At 56.8% G+C, this 25,122-nt stretch overlaps 1 protein-coding gene across 3 annotated transcripts; it reads right to left on the reverse strand.

The window, feature by feature from the left end:
- Positions 1-967: 967 nt before the first annotated feature.
- WNT11 (Wnt family member 11) lies at positions 968-22,638 on the reverse strand. 3 transcript variants are annotated; one of them, XM_081238870.1, is made up of 6 exons: positions 22,278-22,638; positions 18,326-18,508; positions 10,735-10,970; positions 8,860-9,137; positions 5,625-5,917; positions 968-1,681 (listed from the first exon to the last, which is right to left on the reverse strand). In XM_081238870.1, exons 2-6 carry the CDS (start codon positions 18,406-18,408, stop codon positions 1,507-1,509), a joined length of 1,065 nt encoding a protein of 354 aa, XP_081094996.1. In that variant the 5' UTR covers positions 18,409-18,508; positions 22,278-22,638; the 3' UTR covers positions 968-1,506. The 3 variants fall into 3 exon arrangements, with proteins under 3 accessions (XP_081094996.1, XP_081094997.1, XP_081094998.1); XM_081238871.1 differs by lacking the exon at positions 22,278-22,638 and adding an exon at positions 20,557-20,682; XM_081238872.1 differs by lacking the exons at positions 18,326-18,508; positions 22,278-22,638 and having other exon boundaries at positions 9,024-9,137; positions 10,735-10,841.
- Positions 22,639-25,122: the final 2,484 nt, after the last annotated feature.

Below are 25,122 nucleotides of genomic sequence, written 5' to 3' on the forward strand. Positions count from 1 at the left end.
ATCTCCCTGACCTCCAAAGCGCAAATGCTCCAGGCTCAAGCCTTGGCCCTCTTTGCTTTTCTATCTCGCCTTTTAGTGACAGTGTCCAAATGTGAATCTCAGCCCCAGGCTCTCCTCAGCGCCAGGCTTGATTATCTGCCCATCTACTCAGGATTTCCACTTGGGACCCAACCGACATCACAATCTCCACCAAGTCTGAACCCTATAGTTCTCTCTCCACCCCCGTCCCAGCATGCTTCCAAGCACTCGGCCAAAACCCTCGTAGTCCTTCTCGGTCCTCCTGGCCCTCAAGTCCCACAACCATGAAAAGAACAAATCTAATGGTTCCACCTTCAAAACAGAACAGGAATCCAACCACGCCCACTGCAGCCAGCCTGGTCCATACGTGAAGCTGGGGGCCTTTTCCGACCAGCCCTCAATTTCCACCACCAGCTTTACAAATGGAGAAACTGAGGCTACGGAGGGAAAAGCCCTCCCCACAGGTTTCACACAGAAACCCTGCTAGGGCTAGCTGGGGCGCGGTTCCGCCACCACCTCCCTGAGGTCTGCATTCCCAGCTCCCGGGTAGGTTTTCTCTTGAAGCCACTTAGCAGGTCTGATGACACAGCCAGGCTATGTGCGCCTGCATGTGTGTCCCTGGGGAACAAAGAGTCTGCCAGCTGGGTTTGGGTTTCAAGACGTCTGTCCTCGCCCTTGACCGGGAGATCTTACAAGGAGGCTGGGGCCTGAGCTGAGTGGTGGAGCGTGTGGGGAACATCAATCGGACGCCGCCTCGCCTGGGAACCGGAGACTTCACCCAACCAGCCCCAGGATCCTCTGAGCTCACTTGAGGCCAGAAACTGCAGGGGCAGCCTGGGGTTCTCAGCATTTATTTCATACAGCTGTTTAAAGAGCTTGTTTAAAATACAGATCATCATATATATATATATTTATATATATAAAATATATAAAGAGGAATTGAGGCCAGCCACCCCAAAGAAAAAGCTATGTTTTATAAATATTTCTGTAGCTCCCACATCCCAGAGGAAGAAAAACAAAACAAAACAAAGAAACATTTACAACCCAAGCTAGTGGTTCCATGTGGTGAGCCCAGTAGGCTCAGACCCTGGGGTGGGCCGGGGGGTCTCGAGGGCTAGGCCTGCAGAACATTCTGGTGAGGAGAGGCTGACCTCCCACTTCCCAGGAGGCTGGGGTCTCTGGCTAGGAAAGGTCGAGTCTGTACCAGTCTTGCCAAACCCATGCCCCTGGCTTCTTAGACCCGCCTGGAAGGCAGCAGGTGGGCACTCCAGGGCCTCGGGCTGCCAGGTTATTTTTAATCTTGTCGGTTTCCTTTGATGTCCTGGCCCTCTTTCCCTGGTGGCCCGGCCTTCTGTTCCTGGTTTCCAAGTGGAGGCAAAGGACAAGCCTCCTTCCACGTCTAGCATCTGGAATTCACAAGCCAAAATCCATGGGGCGTCTCCAGGCCCCTTGGCCAGCCTCTGAGGGTCCCCGAGGAGCGGAGCAGCCTCACTTGCAGACGTAGCGCTCCACCGTGCGCTCACACCTGCGGCAGGTGACATAGCAGCACCAGTGATACTTGCAGTGGCACCGCTCGACCACACGGTCTGTGTAGGGGTTGTAGCCGCGTCCACAGCACATGAGGTCACAGCTGTCACTGCCATGCGACGTCTTGTTGCACTGCCTGGAGGGGGAGGGGAGGTCAGTGAGCATCCTGTCACCCACCAGTCCCCCCACTCCCAGCCAGGCAGCCCCAGCCTCCTCTGACCACAGCTGCAGTCTCAGTCCCCCTTGGACAGTGTTTTGGTCTTTGGGGAATTTAAAATAACCCTCTTTCCCAGGGGTACTTCTCACTTTTCCCTATATTTCCAATAGGCATTCGTCAAAATGAGGGGGTGTTTTGTTTCCTTTGTCTCTTTTCCTATATCTCCTACTCCTAAATACTTGAAAGTGTCTCAAACCACTGTCTAATAATCCTATCTTCGTATTTAATCCTTAATTATATTGTAACAAGTGTAAAGATTGTTTTTACTTTTAGACCCCAGGATAAATTCTGAAACAAACAAATGGCATCGGATGTGAGGCAAAGTAAGCTTTTGGCACTCTCTTGGTGGAGACAGAGGGTCCGTCAATAATTTGCCCCCTTTGAATCAGGCGCTTCCTTCCAGTATTTTATCTTATCCGAGGCAGGCAGGGTCTTTGGGTCAGTGGAATTACTATGCCCATTTTACAGATGGAAACAGGCTCAGCAAAGGGCAGAGGCCTGCTCAAGGTCTCATAGGAGTTTCTGGATAAGCAGGGCTCAAGCTCAGGGGTCCTGAAACCAAATCCAGTGCATATTCTCCCCATCCTAAAGGGCAGAGAACCCATGGGCTGCCAGGGACTGCATTTCTTCCTGAATCACTCCTGTGGGCAAAGAAGACACTTTGGAGATCGCTATAAAACCCAAATATCCTTACCATCAGTTCTTCTGTCTAGCGAAGAAACATCTGTGCAGGTTGGCATTTCATCTAGCTGGGCTTAGGCTAGACAGGGATGCTGTCATGGGATGCAGCTGGATCCCCACAGCCATGTGGACCAAGGAATCCCAGAATGTCTGAGGTGGGCAAGCCCTAGAGATGACCAAATCCAACCCTCATATTTCCTGATGGGGTAACTGAGGCACAGAATGGGGAAGGGACTTGCCCAGCATCACCCAGGGTGAGCACGGGGTCTGTGAGAGCTCAAGAAGGCTTCCTGGAGGGGGAGGGATCATCCAGGCCATTGCATGAAAGATGAACAGGAATCTAAAACCAAGGGGAGGAGAAAGGGTGTTGGGGCAAGGAGGACAAACACCCTGACCTGACCTAATCTAAGGGGACTGAGAGATGGATGGAGGAGCAGGGCTGGAGGCAGGGAGGCCAGGGAGGCTGCTGCCAGCAGCAGCTGGGTAAGAAGCTGAGGCCTGAGCTGGGAAGGAGCCATGGGGAGGGAAGCAGGGGAGCACTTTGGAGGGGGAGTCAGGAGGAGACGGCAACCCATGTGTGAGGACTGTAAGCAGTTCCAGGCAGGAGGCAGGAGGGCACAGCAGAAAGAACACAGGCCCCAGAGCCAGACAGACCTGGGTTCAAACCCCAGCTCTGCTGCTTACTGGCTGTGTGACTTAAGGCAAGTCACTTGACATTTCTGGGCTTTGTTTAGTCACTCGACACCATTAGTCTCCCTCAGCCCGAACCTGAAGGTCTCTGGATGTCTCCTCTAGGAAAGAGCAGTGAAAGGGGGCAGAGTTTCATTTTTATTTCTGGGTCCCTGACATGCAACGTTTGAAACCTGGCCTCCAACCTCAGAGCCAGACAAGACCCGCGATGGTGCCTGTGAGGGGGTGCTGGGGAGGCTGGGGCCTGGAGAAAGGGCAGGTTTCAGAGTTTGGAATAGGAACTGCCGAGGAGGCTTCAGTTCACCAGGCTGGATTTAAGGAGGGCATCTTGCCCAGCTAGGGGCCCAGCCACGTGTACCACCTGTGTACCTGCCTTTTATAGTTAACAAAGCTCATTTGCATCCAACCCCCTGTACTCGCCAAATCCCTAATCTAGTAAAGCTCACGTTTCCCCTCCTCCAGGCAGCCTTCCTTGATGTCTAGGCTGCATCAGGGCCCCTCTGGGCTCCCCGTTTTCCCTGTCACAGTCTGAGCACTTGATGTCCCTCCCCATCCCTGATGCCTGCCAGAGCCTCATGTAATGCTGTAAGAAGTATCTGTGGTTGTGAACCACTGAGATGTAGGGGCTGTTTGTTACTGCAGAAAGAGCTGACCCATACAGCTGTCTGCAGAGGCCCAGGGCTGAGCATGCCAGGAAGCCTGGGGGTGGGGGTGGGGGATAGCATTCTGAGAAAGCAAGGGTGGTAGCTGGTGCTGTGGAATGGGGCCTCCTCGTCAATAGTTTGGGGGCAAGTCCTAGGTGCAGAGTCGGGACAGCTGGGAAGGAGGAGGCCTGGCAGCCTCGGGGAAGGGAGACTGTCATTCACAAACCCTTCCTATGGCACTGACACCACCCAGCAAGGAGGGGGTGCTCCGTAAATGTGATTAGAATCACTTGCCAACCTTCCCAGGTGATTGGTATCATCCTCTTGGCACAGAAGACGAGACTTGAGCCTCAGGTAGGTGAAGGGATTTGCTCAAGGTCTACAGCTAGGAAACTGCAGCGTCAGGGTGGGAACTGTCCTTCCCTGACGCACACGCGTGCGTGCGTGCACACACACACACAGCGCCCCGTGGATCCAGGGAGACCCTCTCTTTGCTCTGGGGTCCTCAATGTGCTTCCCCCAGGCCCTCTGGGTTCTAGAATCCTCCCTCCAACCCCATCCTCATCACACCCACCCTGGCTGCCTTAGCCCAGACTCTCGCTCCTTCCTGTCTCCCTGGCCTGACCTGGTTCCATCTTCATTCTGCCTGAGTCTCTCAATCTGGCCTCCAGATGGGAGCCTGGGCCTCCTTGCAGAGCCTGTTGCCCTGGCCTGTGAGGATGGAGCCCCCCAAAGCAGTCCCCCTCTCCTGGAGACAGGAACGTGGGCTGAGGAGGAAGCAAAAGCTGGCCAGGCACCAACTATGTGCCAGACACGTTCTCAGACACCCTCACTCTGGTTCAATATTCTTTTAACCTGGAAGAACACTAGTTTTGTGGAATGCTATTAGGGGCTCCTTAATAAAAGAGTTCCACAGCCAAACACCTCTGGGAAACACTGGCTTAGACAGATCCTTTACTGCGGGATTCCTCAGAGCCTTTTAATATGTTCTCGTGCCTTGCAAATCGCCAAAGAGAATTTCCCAACGTATTTGATTGCAGAACTATTTCTTTATAGCATTTCAGGACTGGATTCCTCCTGAACCATCTCCGGGAAGAGCTGTTCCCCTGAATCCTCACCAGCCTTTCCTGGCACATAGTAGGTTTGTAGTCACCACTGGCTCCCTCCTTCTCTCCTGTCCTGAATCAGCTTCAGGATCTGTGATGGGATCTGCTGTAGGGACCCCAGCTCTGGCTCTGAAATGGGGGACCGGGGGAGAAAGCTGGGATCTGGGAGGTGGGTGAACGCAGGCGGGGGCATGGGAGCGCCGTCTCTCCACACAATGCAGGCCGACCTCGCTCTCCTGCTGCCCCTCTGAAAAGCGCTTGTCCTGGCTCCAGCTCCACACTGGGCAGACTTGCTGTGCGGCCACGGGCTGGCCACTGCTCCCACCTCCCCTTGTGCCTCAGTTCATGGGTCCAGCTCCCAGGCTGTATGACATTTATCCTTCGCTTATTCATTTGACGGACATTTACTGAGGATCTATTTTATGTCGGGTAGCCTCTTTCCCAGCCCCTGTCTCCCACTACAGTCACTGTCTCTTCCCCTCTGTCTCCCACACTAGGGGGCAGGTGGGATGGGGGCCTCCCATGAGCCTCCATTCCCCAGGAGCCCCTGCCTGGGCGAGGTGCATCACAGCCACGCCCAGGAGCTCTGCCAGGGGTCCCTGGGACCCCACACCTCCAACTGGCGTTCAACTGGGCGGGGACTCCATTCCCCAAATGCTGACTATGTGCCTGGCCCCGAGCTGGGATGGGGCATGTGCCACATGGCTGACCCTTCCTGCCAGGCTGGCGGCGGGCCCTTACCTGTCCTGCGTCCCATGGGAGCCCACCTTCTCGTTCTTCATGCAGAAGTCGGGGGAGCTCTGCAGATAGACGAGCTCCGAGTCCTTTACAGGCCGGATGTCCAGGTCCTTGGGCACAAGGTGCTTGCGGGTGCCCATGGGTCGGTGCACCACCTTGGTGGCCGACAGGTAGCGGGTCTTGAGGTCGGCGGCCACATCCCGAAGCTCCTGCAGCCCCTTCCAGCAGGTGCGGATGGAGCAGGAGCCAGACACCCCGTGGCACTTACACTTCATTTCCAGAGAGGCACGCAGAGCCTGCGGACAGCGGAGGGCGTTGGGCTGGGCAGCCGGAGCCCCCTCCCTGGCCTGCCCCGGGGCCCTGTCCCACCCTTCTGCCTGCCAGTGCTCATAGGGAGTCACCACCTGCTCCGGGCCTCAAGTGACGGGGCTTTTTGCTCTAAAGCTGGGGGGTGTTGTGGATCCTTAGCTCCTCCTCCAACCTGGGGGGGCAGCTGGGAGGGGCAGGAAGAGAGTGGCTTTTGCAGGGGTAACAGATGCCATTTATACACCTAGTGTACCAAGGGCTCTCACACTTAAAATGGCTTCATCATCACAGAAGCCCTTCATGGGGGATATCATTCATTTCCCCATTTAAAAAAGAGGAAATGGGGCTTCCCTGGTGGCGCAGTGGTTGAAAGTCCGCCTGCCGATGCAGGGGACACGGGTTCGTGCCCCGGTCCGGGAAGATCCCACATGCCACGGAGCGGCTAGGCCCGTGAGCCATGGCCGCTGAGCCTGCGCGTCCGGAGCCTGTGCTCCGCAGCAGGAGAGGCCACAACAGTGAGAGGCCCGCGTACCGCAAAAAAGAGAAAAAAAAAAAAAAAAAGAGGAAATGAAGGCTCAGAGAGGCTGAGTCTCTTGCCCAAGGCTACACAGCTAGAAGATCTTGGGCTGGGATTTGAACCCAGGACTGAGAGCAATTCCAAAAGCCATGGCTTTTCATTATTCTATGCTTTTTCTCTCTCACAAAATGCTTGCTGAAAAAAAGGTGGCGGGGAGAAGAAAAGGAAGAGAGAGAGGGAAGAAGAGGCAAGAGGTGGATGCTTGGGGGTGGGCCCCCTGGCCTGGCTGGCCTTCCCCTCTGCTGCCTGGTGCCGCGTCACCACTCAGCACCTGTCTTCACGTGTGCTGAGCGGGTGTGTAATTGCTACCTTGCAGAGTCGTTGAAAGGATTCAACGAGATGACATATATGAAAGAGTTTTCTGAACTACAAAAGTTAAATCAATATTTGGTTTTGAAAAATCAGTCTAAGTAAGAATTATGGTGGAGAGGGGAGGCCCGGGCTTGGGGCCTGGGGAGACAGTAGGGCTTTGGAAGTGACTCTGTGCCACTGTCTTCCACGGGCCTCAGTTTCTCCCTGTGTACCTGAGGGGCATGAGTTGGACGCTTTCTGCAGGCCTTTCAGTTCTGCAGTCTAAGCCCCAACTCCTTGCACACAGGATTCAGATCCCTCTGCCCACACCCCCGCCTGCCCTGTGTACTCCACTGCAAGGGTTATGGGTCCTCTGGGCCTACCCCTGCATCAAAAAGATGGGGAAACTGAGGCACACGGAGGGCAAGGACTTGCCCAAAATCACACAGGGAGTTAGTGAGGAAGCTGGTCAAGGCCCCAGGGCTCCCTACCCCTCACAGTGCCAGGAAGTGGGGAATGAGGGAGTCCACTTGGGTCTAGAGTCTGGAACTGTCTCAGCAAAGCCTGTGGAGAGCACATAATGAAGTGAACCCGACTGCAGGGCACATTCGGCCTCCCAAGGGCACAAGGTACTTCTGAGTCATCCAGGAGAGGTAAACCACATTCAGCTCCTCAGCTCAGATGGAGAGAAGGAGCCCAGGCTTCCTGAGGCCACGGTGCCGGCGCTGAACGCGCTGTCATCTACCCTCCCGGGACCTTGCAGACGGCCCCAGGGAGGCCAGCCCCTTGGCATCAGGGCCCCTGGGAAAGGGCTGATGTGCCTCTGAGGCTGAGGACCCTGTTTGGACTGCACTGTGGGATGGGACGGCTGGACCCCTGGCAGCATGAGGCTCAGGCCTGGCCATGGGCAGGAGTGGGGCTGGGTTCTTGGGCAGGAGGCTGGGTGAAGGGCTCCCAATGGGTTTCCAAGGGTGGGGGGTGGGCCAGCAGGGTGGGGAGGCAGGAGTTCTGGGTCCCTAGCCAGGTTCTGCTACAGATCCACAGGGTGACTTGGCCTCAGTTTCCCCAACTGCTCAAAAATGGCCTGGACGTTCTAGAATCCTTACAAGAGGGAGACCAGAGAGAGAGGAAGGTGAGGACAAGGAAACCTCTAGACCTGGAGTCCCATAGACCTGGGCTCCATTGCACTGTGTGTCCTTGGCCAAGCCACCTAAGCTCCTTCTGCCTCACGTGGTGCTTCTGCATAATGGGTCTAACGGGGCTGCAGGGAAGAGGTCATGAGATGCCATCCACACCTGACACTCTGCCCCTCCGGGACCAGTTCCCCATCTGTAAGGAGAGGAAACAGTACCTCTTCACAGTGTGGTTTTGTGGACTACGGGAGAGAAAACTAATCAAGCACCCACCACAGTGTCTGGCACACCGATTGGTACAAAGTTTTGTTTTTTTTTAATTTTCAAAAAATAAAAAGGTCCATTCATTCACGTATGCATTCACCCCAACCTCCTGTGGAATGAGGTGAGGAATTAATGCAACACTGATAATAACAGACATGGAGGGGAAACCGTGTCTAGGAGGTTGGGGTGGGTTTTGGAGCTGGGAGAGAGTCCCCATTAGATCCAAGGAAACTCCGCAGCCCTCCCATGCTTCCTTCCACACCGGCCTTGGCCCAGAGCCCCAAAGGAAGAGCCTGAGGAACGTGACCAATGGGGACCAGAGAGCACCAACCCACCCCATTTTATAGATGGGAACAACTGAGGCCAGGGAGGAAGTGACTCGCCCAATGTCACACAGTGAGTTTAGAGCTCCTGACTCCCAGCTCAGTGCTCCTTCTGCTCCACCAGCGTTCTCCAACCCAAATCCTGGTGGACCCCCTGGAGGAGGAGGAGCCAGGCAAGCCCCAAGCAGCTGGAGAGGGAAGAGCCAGGGGAGGCCAGGAGTACATCAGTGTGGGTGGATCAGGGCCCGTCCCCCCGCCACCCCTCCACTGGGGCACACTGGGCGGCCCTTTTCCGGCCAATTGGCACAAGCACAACCATCTGGGGGGGGTGGGGGGGTGGTTACCTGTCTCCCCACTTCACTGTTGTGTAGACGCATCAGTTTATTGGCTTGGGATCCTGTTTTTTTCACCTTCATAGGAGCATCGGAAAACTTGGCCCCCATGAGGAGCCCGTAGCTGAGGTTGTCCGCACATCCTCCCCAGCGGTTCCCGGGCCCGGGTGGCTCACCTGGGACGGGGCCGCAGGAGCAGCCGGGCAGGTCGCCGGAGGTGCAGGCCCGGGCGATGGCGTGGCTGATGGCGGCCGCCGACAGCGCATACACGAAGGCTGACTCCCGGGTCCCTGTGGGGAGGTGTGGGGTCAGCCGGGGCGGGCGACCCAGGGATAGGACCCTGCCCAGACCTGAGGGCCCCCACCTGCCTCTGCGGGGTCGGGCTAGGAAAGGGGCAGCGAGCAGGTGGAGGATGGCACGACGACCATTCATCTGTCACGCCCCCATCCTCCCCCAAAGGCACTAGCTGACCCGCACACTCTCTCACGAAGCACGCAAAGCCAGCCCCCCAGGGCACACCCTCACTCACATGCTCACCATGCTGCACTTTCCTCCCTGCTTGCCCTGCACCCAGTGTTAGGGGCTGCTTTTGGCAACAGAAGGCCCAGTCCCTGAGCTCCTCAAAGACCAGTGAGCAAAGAGCCTGCTGTGGGGTGAAATGTGTCCCCTGAAAAGATATGGTCAAGTCCTGACCCCTGGTCCCTGTGAATGTGACCTTATTTAGGAATAAGGTCTTTGCAGGTGTAACTGACCTAAGATGAGGTCATTAGATGGAGCAGAGTGCGCCCTAATGCAATGACTGGTGTCCTTATAGGAAGATGGAATTTGGGATACAGAGACAAAGAGGGCGGAGGCCAGGGGACAGAGGCAGAGACTGAAGTGATGCAGCTACAAGCCAAGGAACACCGAAGACTGCGGCAGCCCCCAGAAGCTAAGAAGAGGCAGGGACGAATCCTCCCCCAGTGTCTTCAGAGGGAGACCTGCTGACACCTTGACTCTGACCTCAGACTTCCAGCCTCCAGCATCGTGAGTCAATTCTTCTGTTGTCAGAAGCTCCCCAGTGCATGGGGCTTCGTTACAGCAGCCCTAGCAAACTAAGATGGAGCCCGATGTGCCTTGGCAGTGGGGTGTCCTGGCCTTGCGTCCAAGCAAGTTACCCCCCTTCTCAAGCCTCAGTATCCTTAACTGTAGGGTGGGAATGATAATACCTACCTCACAGGCTTGCTCTGGAGCTCAGATAATTCAGGAAGGAAGGAGGCTTTGTAAAGTGCTGCACAAACGTTAGCTGTCACCGTGCAGGGGAAAGATGAGATCCACTGGGGCATTCCTACCCTTCAGAAGCCTCTCTGTGATACATAGGACCCCCAAATCCACCCCCAGAAGCCACCTCCTCCGGGAAGTCTTCTCCACAGATGTTCTTTAGTCCCTACATCACTTTGTGACTTTCCCAGCACCTTCAGTCGGGATGGTCTAGAATTAACTGCTCCACACCTGTCTGCCCCGAGGGCAGGCTCAGTCGTATTCTCATTACAGACCTCCCACCCCCAGAGCCTTCCTGCATCATTCATTCCTTTGTTCAGGCGTGAGGGGTACATGTGCATTTGTACGGTCATTCAGGCTCCCCGCATTGGTATATTCACTCACTATATGTTCATTCATTCAACAATTCACGCCCCAATACCCATGTCCATGATTAATTCATCCACCCACCCATCCGTGTATCCATCCATCATCCAGCTATTCACTCATCCCCCCATCACACTTCCAGCCATCCATCCATGAATTCACCCACCTATCTAAACACACATAGATTTATGCCTGAATTCATCCACCCCGCCCCACCCGCATGCATTCCGCAGGCCCTAGCAGCCTCCGCTGGCCCCCTACCTCTCTCCAGGTCAAGCAGGTAGTTGGGGGCGAGCTCGATGGAGGAGCAGTTCCAGCGCATGTCCGCGAAGGCCCGGCGGCAGGCCTTCATGACCTCGCGGGCGGCGTGCACGATGGTGTGCATGAGCTCCAGGTTGCTGCGGCACAGCTGCACCTGCGCGGACACCAGGCCCTCCAGCTGCTTGCAGTGCTGCGTCTGGTTCAGTGCCAGGGCCGCCGGGGTCTTGGAGAGCGCCCTGCACACAGGCCAAAAGGCAGCAACCAATGGAAGGGAAGTCAGGGCTGTGAGGGGCCGTGCTGCTTCCACCCGCTGTACCGGCCCCAGCCTCTCCTCCACAGTCTTGGAGCCTTTGCTGGAAGGAGCTGGGAAACCAGGAGGCCAAGCACTGTCCCCAGCAGAGTAACGGCGCCCCCTCCTGCCCCCGTGTGACCTTGGGCACATCACTGTCCTTTTTTGGGCCTTAGGCCCTCATTCATAACATAGGATCATGGCCCCTATCCTACCTAAGCTTTATTATAATCATACTAACAATAAACAGTTTCATAGTTCACAAAGCACTCATATCCACTGCTTTATTTAGTCCCACACAGCTGTGAATGATTACTCTTTATTCAACATTCATTCAATACTGAACATGCTAAGACACTGTGCTAAGTGCTGGATTATTATAATCATCATCATCATAGTAATACATGCTATTAATGGACCATTTACTAGGTGTACAGTGTGAGTTAGGAGCTTCTCATTATGGCTTCATTTAATTATTAAACCCATTTATTAGGCTGTAAAATCCCACATACATGCAAGAGATTCATTAAAAGATTAAAGAGCCACTCAATTTGCTGATAAATTGGACTTAGCCATTAACTTGCTATGTGACTTTAGATAAATCACTGTCCTTCTCTGGGTCTCAGTGTCTATACCTCTAAACTGTATTTCCCAGAATGGGTTCCAGGGAGACACTCTGAAAAAAGGGATCCATGGTCAATCAAGCACAGTTGGGGAATGTGATATATACTACATCCCCCCTTGAAGAGTTAGTAATGCACATTTACATTTTAAAGGCCCTGAGAAGTCCTGCAGCAAAGCAACAGGCTTGGTTTTGTTTAACTTCCAAGTCTGCTGAGCACAAAACCCTATATTTGAGGAGTGCTGACCTCCTCCATGCTTTGGGAAATGCTGGCCTAGGGGGTCCCTATGACCTCTAGTGATGTTATAGGACCTAAGAGCTTCCAGATCCTGGTTCTGGGCACTGGGATTCCAAGACTCTAGGACCAGGGGTCGATCCTGCATTCAGCTTCCTCCCAGGCCTTCTCTGAGGAGCAGGCTGCATCAGGCAGCCCCTCCTCTTAAGTGTAGGCTAGAGGGACCCCACAGCCTTAAAGGGTTCCACATAGACCCACCCCCTACCCTAGGGCTAGCTGGTCCTCAGAAACCCAGCAGAGACCCTGGAGGGACAGGCGGCAAGAAGGGGCCAATCTTCAGGCCCGAGTGCTAGATGCCCCACTTGCTGGGACCACAGCAGACCTCACCCAGCGTCAGGACCAAGACCTGGTGAGGCCCAGCTCCTCGAGGCCCTGGCCTGAGATCCCAAGAGAGGCAGCCTGGTGCCAAAGAACAGCACGGGCCTGGGCAGACTCCTGGCTCTGTCACCCCCACTCCCCTTGTGACCTTGAGCAAGTCAAGTAACCTCTCCTCTCCCATCAATCTCCCAGCATTGTCCGAGGGATTAACTCAATGTGAGTCACATGCTCTGCCCAGGGCTGACACATCATGGTCAGGGCTCTGTGATGGAAGCTACTAGATTACTGCGTTGGTGGCTTTTTCCTACCTTAGCTTCCTGCACCCACTCAGTCAAGGCCAAGGGTTGCCATCTGACCTCAAGGCCCCTCAAAACCTGGCCCTAAAGCTCTCTCTGGCCTCCCGTCCTTGTCCCCCATGTGTCCTCATATCTGCCACACCAGACTCCTGGCTTCTCTGACAGGGACTGCCCTACCACCAAGCATATGCCCAGGCTTTTCCTGGTGCCAGAAATGCCTTTCCCCTTGCTCCTGTACCTAAATGAATCAATGAACTTGATCTACTTGTGGAAGAAATATTTACTAAGCACCAACTCTTCCCAGACATAGATCCTTTCCTCAAGGAGCCCCTCATCCAATGGCTGCACAGACCTGTCACCAGTGATAAGGCAATGACCCAGATGTTCCAGTTCATGGGCTGGCCCAGGGAAGAGCTCAGGTTTTGGGCACCAGCTGTGTGAGCTGGGTAAGTTACCCAACCTCTCTGGGCCTCATGGTCCTCATCTGTTATAAGAAAAGGGTAAATTCTACTTCAAAAGGTGATGGCGAGACTTAAACATGATAATGGATGTGAAGCGCCCGGGGCATTCCTGAACGGGATCCCTTGCTTGTTGCCACGTGAACCTTGGACCAGAGGGAGTCAGAAGCCCTGGGTTGTGGCTCAAGCTCTGGCTTCTATGTGCTGGGCAACCCTGGGTAAACTGCTGCCCCCCTCTGAGCATCAGCTAAACAATGGGGGCTCCTGGAGGTCTTGCAGGGGCTGAATGAGTGAACATGTGCTGCACTGGGTACCAGTAGGTTAGTTTGCTCCCTGCTGACTCTCTCTGCCATGCCGCACCCATCTACACCTCCAAAACACAGACATCATCCCCAAGGCCTGGGAAGCAGACCCAGGGCAAGTGGGCATGGCCTGGTGTCTGTGGTTGGAGTAGCACAACCCAGCCTGTCTGAGATTGACTGTGGGTATCTTGGGCCATCTTCCCTCACTGTGACCCCTGGCCCATCCCTACCCCACCAAGGCATGAGCCAAGAAACCTCTGGTGTATCTGGATGCAGACCTCAGGCATGGTTGCCTGACCCTGCCTGTGACTGGGGAACCTGCTGCCTGAATTCCGGCAACACATACTGGATGAGGGGTGCCCACACGGGGACAGATATCATCCCTTCAGCCTGTTTCTTGGTTGTTACAGCCCCTCTGCCACCACCTAGCAAACACTGTCCGCGCGCATGGACCCACTGTCCCAGGTGGGCACGGCACTCCCCAGTTTACAGAGCCTCTCATTTCATCCCATTCTTACAATGCCCGAGGGGCCTGGGAGATTCTCACCCCCTTTGTACAGAGGAGGACGCTGAGGCGCTCCAGTGCCCAGGCGCTCGGCATCCTCTGGACACCATCCTCCCTCAAACCTGGCCTCACCTTCCCAGGTCCCCTCTCTACTGGGCTTGGGGCCATCCACACTCAGCCTGTCCTGAGCCTGTTCTGCCCATCACCCTTGCCCGGCTTCCATCCTTCCCCTCTGAGCCACTTTTCTGTTTCACAACAGCAAGGATTACAGGAGATACACGAGAAAACACCCAGCACGGTACCCGGCACACAGCAGGCACTCATGCAGGGTGGCTGCCTTCCAGATCCTTCCCCTGGGCTCCTGCTCAGAAAGTGGATAATGTAAGCTGAGACTTTTCCTGGGGAGCTCAGGTTGTGGCTCCCGAGGAGGGGTCCTCTGGGAGCCTGGGGTCTGGGGACCCTGGGCCACTCTGGGTCAGTGTGTCCATCTCTTAAGTCATCAGGCATCCACCTCCCTAGCTGGTGGTGAGAGAGGTTCGATGAGGGAAACCCGGTGAGGATGCTCCCAGATGAGGGACAGACTGCCCAGGTGGCCAGAGGACAAACGGGAAGCATTCTGGAGGTCCTGGGTGGGCGCGGGGCTGCGGAGAGAGCGGCTGGGACAGAGAGGCCAGCTGCGGCGTGCTGGGGGAGGCCTGCTCGCGGGAGCGTGCAGACTGGGAGATCAGGAGGCAGGAGGCAGCGGATTCCAGGATTCCACTTCCGAGGAGGGCGATGCAGTCATCTGGTAATTAGTGGTAATGACGGTTTCTAACTAAGGCCCCCTTGGGGAGGTAATCAAGGATTAGGGTGGGAGGCGGGGGAGTTACCCGTCTGGACATCTCCTCCGGCTTGCCTCACTGCAGCACACCCCTAATTGAAAACATTTTGGTTTATCTGGGGGTGGGTGCGTGAGGGAGAGGGTGGAAGAGAGGACAGAAGAAAACAGAGAGTTCACAGGCAAGGCCTATGCCCAGGGTGCCGCTGGGGTGGCCGAGGTCTCTCTCATTCAGGAGTTGGGGTTCTCCTGGGAATGGTGGGGGCGAGGGAGGCACAGAGACCTGGGTTTCAGCTCCAGCTCAGCACGTATAACGTTCCACCTTGGGCAAGTCACTGCCCCTCGCCGGGCCTCAGTGTCCCCACCCCATTGTGGAAGTGGGGACACTGAGGCCCAGAGAAGGGCAGGGCTTGCCCTGACCTGTACACAGCCAGCCAATCAGAGGCACAGCCAAGCTAGAACCCAGGACTCCTTATCACAGGCTAGGGCTCTTTCACTCCCATTGTACAGATGAGGAAACTGAGGCTCAGAGAGGCTAACATGATTGATTTGCCTGAAGCCTGGCTCATGGCTAGTGAACTGGCAGAGCTCAGGCTGGGACCCAGGCCTCCCAACTCAGGTCTGGTGCTCCTCCCGGCCTCTCTGCGGCAGCTGTGTCCCTTCTGAGCCTCTTAGGACTCTTCCTCAAGAGGCCCAGCCCCAGAGTAAGCAGAAGGCTTGGGGCTGCCCGGGGTGGGTGGAGTGGCCTTTATGGGTCCTCCCAGCCACCCTGGGCCTTCCCCTCACTGGGCAACCCCAGTGGTTCACAGAAGACTGGAACCATCCTCCCTGCCCACCACAGGGCATCCAGAAAAGGATGTCCCCACACTTCTGGTCTGAGTCTCCCAGCACCTGGCTTGGGTGGGAGGTGAGGTAGGGAGGGGTCTTCCAGGTTATTTCTGACCAGGTGCTTCCACCCCTTCTCCCTTACCCCCTACCCCACAGAAAGCCCAAGCTGAGTCCCAGGTCCCCAGTGGGTGGGCAATCTGAGTCACTCAGCCACGTTTACTTTCATTTCCCATGTCAAATGCCCCTTTCCTCTTCAGCTCACTTTCCAAAGCCCAGGGCAGCAGGGTCCTCTGGGACATCCCCAGGACAGCTGAGTCTCCTGGATGAGTCCCCAGCTTCCCATCCCCACCATACCCTTCCCTGTGCCCAACTGTCCTGTGGCTCCCTGTGACCAAGAGGCCCCAGAGCCACCAACTTAACTCCAAGTCCTGCCTCTGCTGCCTACTAGCTGTGACACCCAGTTCGTTAAAGACCCACTGAGCCTCCACTTCCTCTTCTGATTAATGAGGGTGACGGCAGAAGCCACCTCACATGGTGGTTGGGAGATTTAAATGAAACAACATACATCAAGCACTTAGAACAGTGCCTGACATGTACCAAGGCCACATATATATACAGACACACACACACACACACACACACACACAGAGTTGTTATTCTTAAACTCCACTCCTTCTCCTGCTTCCCCCCTGTATCTTCAGCTCCAGCAAGAGTTTAACCACTATCAGAGAGGTTTGGCTTCATGGAGCCTGTCTGCCTGGCTTCTCATCCCACATCCACCATTAATTAACTAGCTGTGTGACCTTGGGCCAGTTACTTAACCTCTCTGTACCTTAGTTTCCTCATTTGTAAAATGGTAGCGATAAGAATGTCACCTACTTCATAGGAGTGTTATCAAAGTTAAATGTCTAAAGCTCTGGGGATTTACTAGTAAGCTCCTGTAATTCCTGGCTTCTCTGTTTCCCCACACGCATCGTCCTACCCCTGCTGTTCCTTCTGCCTAGGATGCCTGCTTTGCATTCCATCCACGGCCATCGAAATCCTATCTATCCTTTGAAGCCAGACTCAGAGTCACCTCCCTTATGTGGAGCTAACCACACCTCCTCTGGGCTCCCATGCTCCCCCTCCTAGGACACAGCCCAAAGTCCACTTGGTACGTTTTATATGTCTGTCTCCCCCAACAGGCTGGGAGCTCTTTTAAGGCAGACACTGAGTTGTACTCATTTTTTGTGGCAGCCTGGGCTATGCAGTGGGGACAGCATGGATGTTGGGCTGAACTAGCCATCTATTTCAGACCCTACCCAGCCATGTGCCAGCTACGGGGGCCTGTAAAAGGCACACATTTCTCAGAGCCTCGGCGTTCCCACTGTGGTGTGGGAATTATAGCAGTGTCCCCCAGAACACTCTAGGGGCGAGCCCAGTTCTTGGCCTCTGATGCTCCCTGGGCCCTTTAACAAAGCCCTTACCTCTCTGGACCTCAGTTTCCTTATCTGTAAAAGGTTGGTGGTGAGTGAGGAGGGCTTGGGCTCCCTGATCAGAGGTTCTCACCAGCTGCGACAGTGCCAGGTACCAGAAGTAGAAGGAAAGCAGCTGATTTCTCATAAAATTAGTCAGGACTGGCTGAGAAGAGCCGGTGCCCCCCAGGCTGGGAAGCTGCTGAGCTCAGGCTTCTCCTTACAAACAAGAAATGCAAGAAGATGGGGTTCCCCTCTCAAGAGAATGAATGGATAACTAAGCCCCAGAAGGGGTAGGGCTGGTGACCTCGAGACTGTTTGCCGGTGGCCCAGCCACTATTGCCCCGTCTTCCAGCTAATCCACGAACCGTCCTCGAAGCCCCTCCCCAGCCCATAGTCTGTCCCATGCCTGTCTTATCTGCATGGCTCCCCGCCCCCGACCTGGAACTCTAGACTGTGTCTTGTCCTGGACTTTTCCACCGCTCAGGGAGTTCCTCCACCCAAAGTGCCCTTCTCTCACTGCCCCCACTCACCAAACTCCCAGAGACTCCTTAGGCCCATCCTAGGAGCACCACCCACGAAAAATCTACCTAAGGTCCCAAGGATGTGCCACCCACCAGGTGCTCTCCTCTCCTCTGGGCTCCCACAACACCACCCTGGGCTCTCCTGGGGCACTTGGAGTTATTTACAGCCTGGGCTTATCTCTTCCAGACCAGAGGGCAGCTCCTCCAGGAAGGGGCTGGCTTATACTCCTTTCTCCCTGCCCTCCCTGCCCACAGCCCAGCACAGAGCAGGCACTCCCTTCTGCTGGATGGAAAGGAGTCTCTCTCCCCTCTCTCCCACTTACCCCTCTATCTATTTCTATCTAAAGGACTACCCTTCAGCATCCGACAGTTTATGGGGTTCTTTCATGAGCTGCTTCTCATCTTACCCTCCTTTGACAGAGGAGGACGCTGAGGCTCCCAAGAGGCTGAGTGACACTTCCCCAAGGTCACCCAGGTGGAGGGGTCTGGACTGTTTGAGAACCTCCAGTTAGGGTCAGGAGACTGTCAAGGAACATAATATTGAGCAGGCGTTGTGTGCAGGGCGCAGACCCTCTAGATTGGGCCCCTTGACCACGGTCTTTTTCCATCTGTCCCTGTGGAGGTCTTGTGCAACCCTCGGCCGCACGGAACAGGGCAATTCCGTCGTCCTCCACGCCCTGTCGTGCCCCTCCCGCAGGTAAGGACAATATTTAACAGAGGAGGAAAAGGAGGCTTAAAAAGGGTGACTTGCCACGACCCCCAGGCAGCTTCTGCTCCCGGGTCTTGGGCACGCTGGCCGGATCCAGGGGGCCCCTTAAGGCTCTCCGCCTCCCCCAGCCGCGGGTCCCGGGGCCCATGTGCGTGGACGCGGGTCCCTACTTACAGCCACTTGATGCCATAGCACACACTGGTCTGGAGCGCCAGGGCGAAGAGCAGCGCCTGGCAGACCTGCGGCCGCGCCCTCATCCTCGAGCGGCTGGCGCGCCGGGGGGTCGCACCCTGGGGAAGCCGCGCCGAAGTCCCGCCGCGCGCCCGGCCGCCGTCGCTCCTCCTGCGCGCACGCCGCCTGCAGTCGGGGAGAGCGGAGGCAGCGGGTTAAGGCTGCGCGCAGGGCGGGGGCCACGCCGGGGGGGGGCGTTTTATTCAAATTACAAAGGAGGGGTCGGGGCCCGGGGAGGCCCAGCGCGCGGCTGGCGTAGCCTCCCGCCCGGCACAGCCCGGGACGCGGCCGGCGTCTGGCTCGAATTAAATGCCTCCGGAGCGCGGCCGAGGGCTTGTCCACCTAGTGCGGCCCCGGCGGGAAGGGAAGAGGGCGACAGGACCAGAAACTCCGGAGAGGCCAGGCAGAGAGACAGAGAGAGGGAGAGAGACCCTCAGAGAGCAAGGCTGAAAGACATTTGGCAGAGGGAGAAGCCCGGATAGGCACACAGTTCTCGAGAGGGACGGAAAGAAGACGAAGGAGGTCGAGGGCGGAGACCGCGGGCGGACGAGGGGAGGAGCAGATTCGAGGCCCAGGATCTGGGTACTCATCTCCGCAATATTAATTGTTAGTTATTATGGGCCTGGCCATTCTCCTTCCCTGCTGGGCCTCGGTTTACCCCCTCTGTAAACTGGGGACACAATTGTGATTCAAATTGTGATTAGGACATAATTCACCTTTTAAAAAGAACATTCACCTAACGCGATCGCATTTTTCCCTCCCAGCAACCCTGGGAGATAGATACTATCACCGCCCCGATCTCACAGATGAGAAAACTGAGGCGCGGAAATGTGAAATAGGGTTGTTCAGCCAGCGAGCGGCAGGTCCATGCCCCGTGTTTTACTCGCATGTCTACCCGGTGTCCGGTGAGATCACGGACCGTGAGAAGACAGGGAAATGGGGGCTGGCTCTGGGCATCAGCTTCTCAGCCTGTGAAGGGGAGGATGAGAAATGGGATGGCAAAGGTCTTTCTTTGTACAGTGAAGGCTGTTCAGGGTCCTGAGTCTCTGAGTCCCTCTAGCGGTGCCCTTCTGGAGGGTCGGATGGTGCCCAGGCCGGAGCCGAGGCTGGGCAGCCTGGCCTTGGCTAAACTGGGAAGCTCACGGGGCCGGCGCGATGCCGCCTCCGGTCGCCAGGCGGCGTCCTGGCGCCGCGGAGTAGTCCTTACCCCGCCCTCAGGCCGCCGAGTCGCTTTCTCCGGCTTTTTTTCTTTTTCTCCTTTTTTCCCCCCTCTTCATTTCACATCCTTAACTCCCTTCCCAGCTTCTTCCAAATTTACCAACAACTGGCTTTCTCCCGGAGGCAAACACAGCCTCAGCCCCTCTACCCCGGGGAGGAGCAGACAAAGGGATTCCTTTCTAAAGGGTTTGTGGAGTTGGAAAAAGGAGGCGCCTTAGTGGGAGCGCTTGAGCTAGAAGAGGGGGTTCCCATCTGGCTGTGTGACCTTGGGCAAGCCTTCCACCACCCCAGCCTCAGTTTCCCCTTCTATGAAAACAAGGGACTGGACTTCACGCATCTCCTGAGGTCTTTCCAGCCTCCAGTAGCCTGCGGGTCTTCTGAGCTCCCCTCCGCCTAAGTTTCCACTATTACGTCTACCTGCCTAGTGTGTGCATGTACGAGTGCGCCTTAAGCGCGCGCGTGCACACACACACACACACACACACACATTTTAAATCCCACTGTTTCCTGGAGCCTTCGGCATGACCCAGAGCAAGCCAGGTAGAAAACTCTGAATTACATTTTCTTTCTCCTCCGCAGAGTCCCCCAGCTGGGCTCCTAACAACCGTGGCGCTCGCTACAAACTTTGCCGAATTATGGCACGGGGGCGGGGAGGCGGGGGTTGGTGTTTCAGCTGGGGTCGCCGTCTAACTGCGCCCCTCTTCCCACCCAGCCTGTATCCAAACCTTTTGTCTTACTGGCCCTGAAACTTTACCATGCTCCTGAGAACGAGAAAAATATCGGATGGATATGGGGGTGGGGGGCGGGGGGAGGAGGGGAGAGGATCAAAAACTCCAGCCACTGTCTCTCCTCGCCCCCACCCCCTCCCAAAGTGTGGGCTCCCCCCTAAGGCGCCCAGCATTCCAGGGTAAGGAGGAGGAAGGGCTGCACTCGGAGAGAGGAGAGCGCGGACTCACAGCAGGGGATCCGTGTCCAGCCCAACTCGCCCAGAGAGAGGAAGGGCCGCCCGGGTCACGGCGCACGGGGACCCAGGCGTCCAAGCTACTCCCGGCTCTTTCGGAGCGGCCCCAGTAGTCCCGGGCTTCTCCCTTCGCTGTCCCAGCACGTCGCTGGGGGAGGCGGCTCCTGGCCTGGGCCTCTGGGTTCTGACAGGTTATTCCTGTCCAGTGTCAGAGTGTCTAGCACAGCCGCGCGGGCCGCTGGGTCACCCTCAGCCTGCGCCTCGCGGGTCAGGGAGCCCTCGCCTCCCCGAGCCCCCGGCCCGCTAGGGGGCGCTAAACCGGGGTTCGAGGTGGGATACGCAGCAGACTCCCGCGTCCTGGGACCTTGGGCAAGTCCCCTCCTCTTCCTGGACCCCCGTGTCCCCGCTCTGGGGATGGTATGAGGTGTAAAGTAAGTGCCCTCTCAATTCTGGTCTCTCTATAAGACATCCACTTGCCGTGGTCAGCCCCGAACTGCCCGACCCCTTGCTTCGGGCCCGGCTCGGAAACTCCCCTGGGGTCAGGCGCGTAGTGGGCCCGCGTCAAAGCACAGTGTCTTTGGAGAGATAAGCGGTCCCTTCCTCCCCCGGCTGGGGATAAAGTTCAAGCTACCTCGCTTGCAGCGGGCGAGAGAGAAAACCTCTGGTGCACACTCTGGGTACCGCGAGCGCAGTAGCCACGGCCCGGCTCTAACAGGTGGTTGTAAGGCTTGGGCTCTGGAAGGCCCTGGAAACCCCGCTGCCAGGGCGGCTGCCCCTCTGAGACAAAGCCGGCGGAGACACGCCGAGCTTCCCCTTCCCGGATGAGCCTGCGCTGGGCCGGGAGCCGGCACCGCGCGACGGCGCTGAGTGTCCCCGCCGCGCGCCGGCCCTGGAGCCTCCGGGTGCGCAGCTCGCAGAGCCGACCCGGAGAACCGGTAACGCCGATTCTGCTTCAGGATTACCTGCGACGCCAAGCGAGGCGGGGCCGCAACCCGGCTTTGACCCTGGCTGCGAGTTTTTGAGATGTGTCTGCTGGGCTGCGGACGATGCGCCGGTGGTCCGCGAGACTGGTTATTTTGGAAGTGGGAAGGGTGGGGTGGGGTAACTCGGGGCACCTCCCACTACACCCTCCGGACCCGACCCCGAGCCCCTAAGGACCGTGAGGGTCATGGAGGCGCCTCAGCTCCGAGAGTTGGGAGGTGTGGGGCTCGTGCGCGAGCTCAGCCAGATGTTCGGGGCTGCTCCAGATGTGCCTCGGGGCCGGGACAGGACTTTCCTCCTCCCCACCCCCCAGCCTGGAGCTCAGGTCTGTAAACAAACTCTCGGTTCTCCCCCTTATCCCGCCGCTTCTGGGAGCAGGTCTCAAAGCGAGGCGTCCGCCCCGGCCCCCCAATTTAGTAGGAGCTGCCGTAGTTCTCTGCCTTTTGCCGCCCTCTCCTGCCCCGCCACACACACCCTCTGCCACAGGATCCAAGTCCCCCACCCCCGGGATGGCTCGGGCATGACCTCATCCGCGGGCTGACTGGGAGGGAGAGGGTCGAATCGGGGGGAACAGGGCCGGGAAGGCTCGAGGCGGGCCGCGGGAACTGCACAGCCCACCTCCACCGCTCATCCGCTTAAAGCCCACGCCCCCAGCCCCCGGCGGCTGCGCTCGGTGAGGGGAATGCCTGGGAGTGCCGCGGAGGAGAGGTATGGAGGAGGTCTTGCTTTGCTTACCGGGAGCGGTTGCTCAACGGGGTCACGCCTTCCCCCTCGGACTTGCGAGCCCCGCGCCCTGGCAGGTCCCCGATGAGAGCCCGCCTGCTGCCCGCGGCCACTGCTCACCTCCTGGGGCGCTCGCCTGGCCGGGCGGGCGGGGGAGCGGCGAGCGCAGCCCCCAGCGGACCCGGGAGCTCTCCGGGCTGGGCAGGCGGCGAGGGCGTCCTCTTGGCGAGGTGCCAGAGAAGGACGCCCGGGATCCCAGCGGGCAGAGGCCTGCTGGGGTCCCGCGGGGACTGGGGCGCACACTCAGGCTGCTCTGGAGGGTGCTCGGCTCCCGGGGCCTGCGCTCGCCCGCTCGCCGGAGCTCTCCGCCTCACCCGGCACGGTCTCTGGTGCTGGCCGCCCGAACTGCTTTATAAGGCACGAGCAGCTGCTTTGATCCGCCCACGTCAGCGCGCCGAAACCCCACCGGGTGGCTCCGGCCTCGCGCGGGGGCCGGGGGCGGGGTCCCCGCGGATGCCACGCACCCGCGGCGCCAGCGGCACGAGAGGACGTCGCACCCTGTTGAGTTACAAAGAGGAGACTTACTAACTATAACTATAGCTGGTGTGTACTGAGCGTGCGGCCTGTGAGCCTACTGCGCGTCTGGGGCGCTCGGGGGCCCAGGTGGGGAAGGTTTCTAAACCTCGCAGCAAGCCCCGCGAGGATCCTCAACCCCGTCTGGTTTGACAGAGGAGGAAGCCACAGCTCAGAGGGAAGTCGGCCTTAGGTCTCATTCTGGAGCCCGGGCATCACTAGGTGTTGGTCTTGCAGCTCGGTTACTATAAGCATTGTGCGTCCGGAGAGCTGCCTTGGCGTCCCAGTCCGACCTTCGCCGGGTCACTTCTCCAGACCTCTGGTTCCAATTCTGGGAACTCTCAGCAAAGAAAGGAGGTGCGAGGGCTCTGCGCTGTGAGACGGCTATAAGCCTTAGGCACCAAGGAGGCAGGTGTCCCATCTATGGGATGACCGTTGGGGAGTCTTCTGGGCACCTTGTCCGGGTCCCTAGGGGACCACCAGCTGAGGACCGGGTTTCAGAAGCTAAAGCACACTAAGGTGCTTCTTGTGCGGTGTAGACCTAGCCTGGGGCTGGGGCTGGGGCTGTGTTTCTGGGGCAACTTCCCTGGGATCAGTTGAGTGCCCACACCTCCCACGCCCACCTTGGCCCTTCCTGGCTGACAATACTCCCCTCCCATTTCTAACTGTTGGGTCAGGTGCTGTGGTTTCCTTGACTTCTGTCTTCCCCACACCCCACCCCAGGGGCCTCAATCCCAAGAATAATGTAGTTCATTAGCAGAAGGGAAAACAGATTTAATGAAAAGAGGCTTCTTTCAGGTCCCCCCAAAACACCCTAACTCTTTTCCCTGTTCTTTGCAGCTGCCTGTGAAGTGGCACCCATAGGCTGTCCTAACCTGGCTACAGATGCCTTCACATATATCACACACATCTGAGCCCACAGAACCCACCGCAAGCTCTCAGCCATGCAAGTGCCAAGCAGCCAGTTCCCCTTGCACACAGGACTGGGACTTATCACCCGGCAAATGGTCACAAACACACAAACACATTCAGGAGATACTTGGACATACCGCTTGCCCACATGCACATACAAGTTAAATGGCCATACACATCTAGATGAGGCTGAACATGCAGACTTTCCGCATCCAGTTCATGCACAAACACACCTGTTTCCGTGCACACAGTGAGGACACACACAGCTTCCAAGCAACACCAGTGCACATATACTCCTGCTTATAGTCGCAGAAATGTCCTTGCGAACACGTGCTGGGACACCCTCATCTCTTCTTCCAGAGCATTGGAGTCAATCCCATTATAAATGCCATGGGAAGGTAGTGGGGCTTTGGGTGGGGTGTGGGATACACTGCTGCTCCACCTAAGAGGCTACCGACGGGGGTCAAAAGAGCATCCTTAGCTCTCCCATTCCAAGGCACTCTGGCCACCACAGTCAGAGCCGTTCCAGGTGACTTCTGTCCAGTTGGGATGCATTGTCCTCTGGGTCTAGCCCTTTGCTCATTTCAGAGCTAAATCGGTTGCTTCCGAATATTTGCATAAGCAGTCTTTCAGCCAGAGATCTTCTGGCTCCCAGCTAGAGTAGGTACGGAAAGCAATTTGGAGTCACGTAGACTTGGGTTCCACTGTTGATTGGGCCCAATTTTATTTTTACCTGTGTGATCTTGAGCAAGTCGCTTAAACTCCCTGAACCTTAGTTTCCTCATCTATAAAATGGGAAGACTACAGTCCCATCAAATCCTCTATATTCTCCAAGATGGGGATTAGTACCCCATTTCATAGATGTACAAGCTGAGGCTCGAAAAGGAGGTGCTGGCAAGGGTTGGAGCTAATATTTGAACACAGATCTCTAGGGCTCAGAGTGAACTATAGTTGGTGGCCCCCATTGAAACAGATGGCAGGAGGATGGTGACTTTGCATTTTCTGGAAAGGGGTTGAGGGAGGCCAGGAGAAGATCCCAGGTCTCCTGAAGCCCAGCCCTGAGCCCTCTGGGACCCTCCCAGCTACTCAGCTCTGTCTTGTGACTCAAGATCCAGGCATCAGCTAGGACTGAGACCCCTGCCCTGGATGGGGAGGTGGGGGAGAAGGGTGAGCCTGAGGAAGTGGTGGCAAAACCCTGAATTGAGAGTCGAGGGACACCTGGACAAGGGCCTGCTCCTCCCTGCACCCCAGTCTCCCCACTTGCATAAGGGGGAGTACTTTACCACCTCAGACATTCTGGGATTCTCTGAGACACTTGGGAGAAGGATTTTTCTCATCTTTAGAACCAACTGAACTTCCCCCCTTCTTCTTC

The sequence above is a fragment of the Mesoplodon bidens genome (assembly GCF_964165515.1).
Source record: "Mesoplodon bidens genome assembly, chromosome: 7".
NCBI classification, from domain to species: Eukaryota; Metazoa; Chordata; class Mammalia; order Artiodactyla; family Ziphiidae; genus Mesoplodon; species Mesoplodon bidens.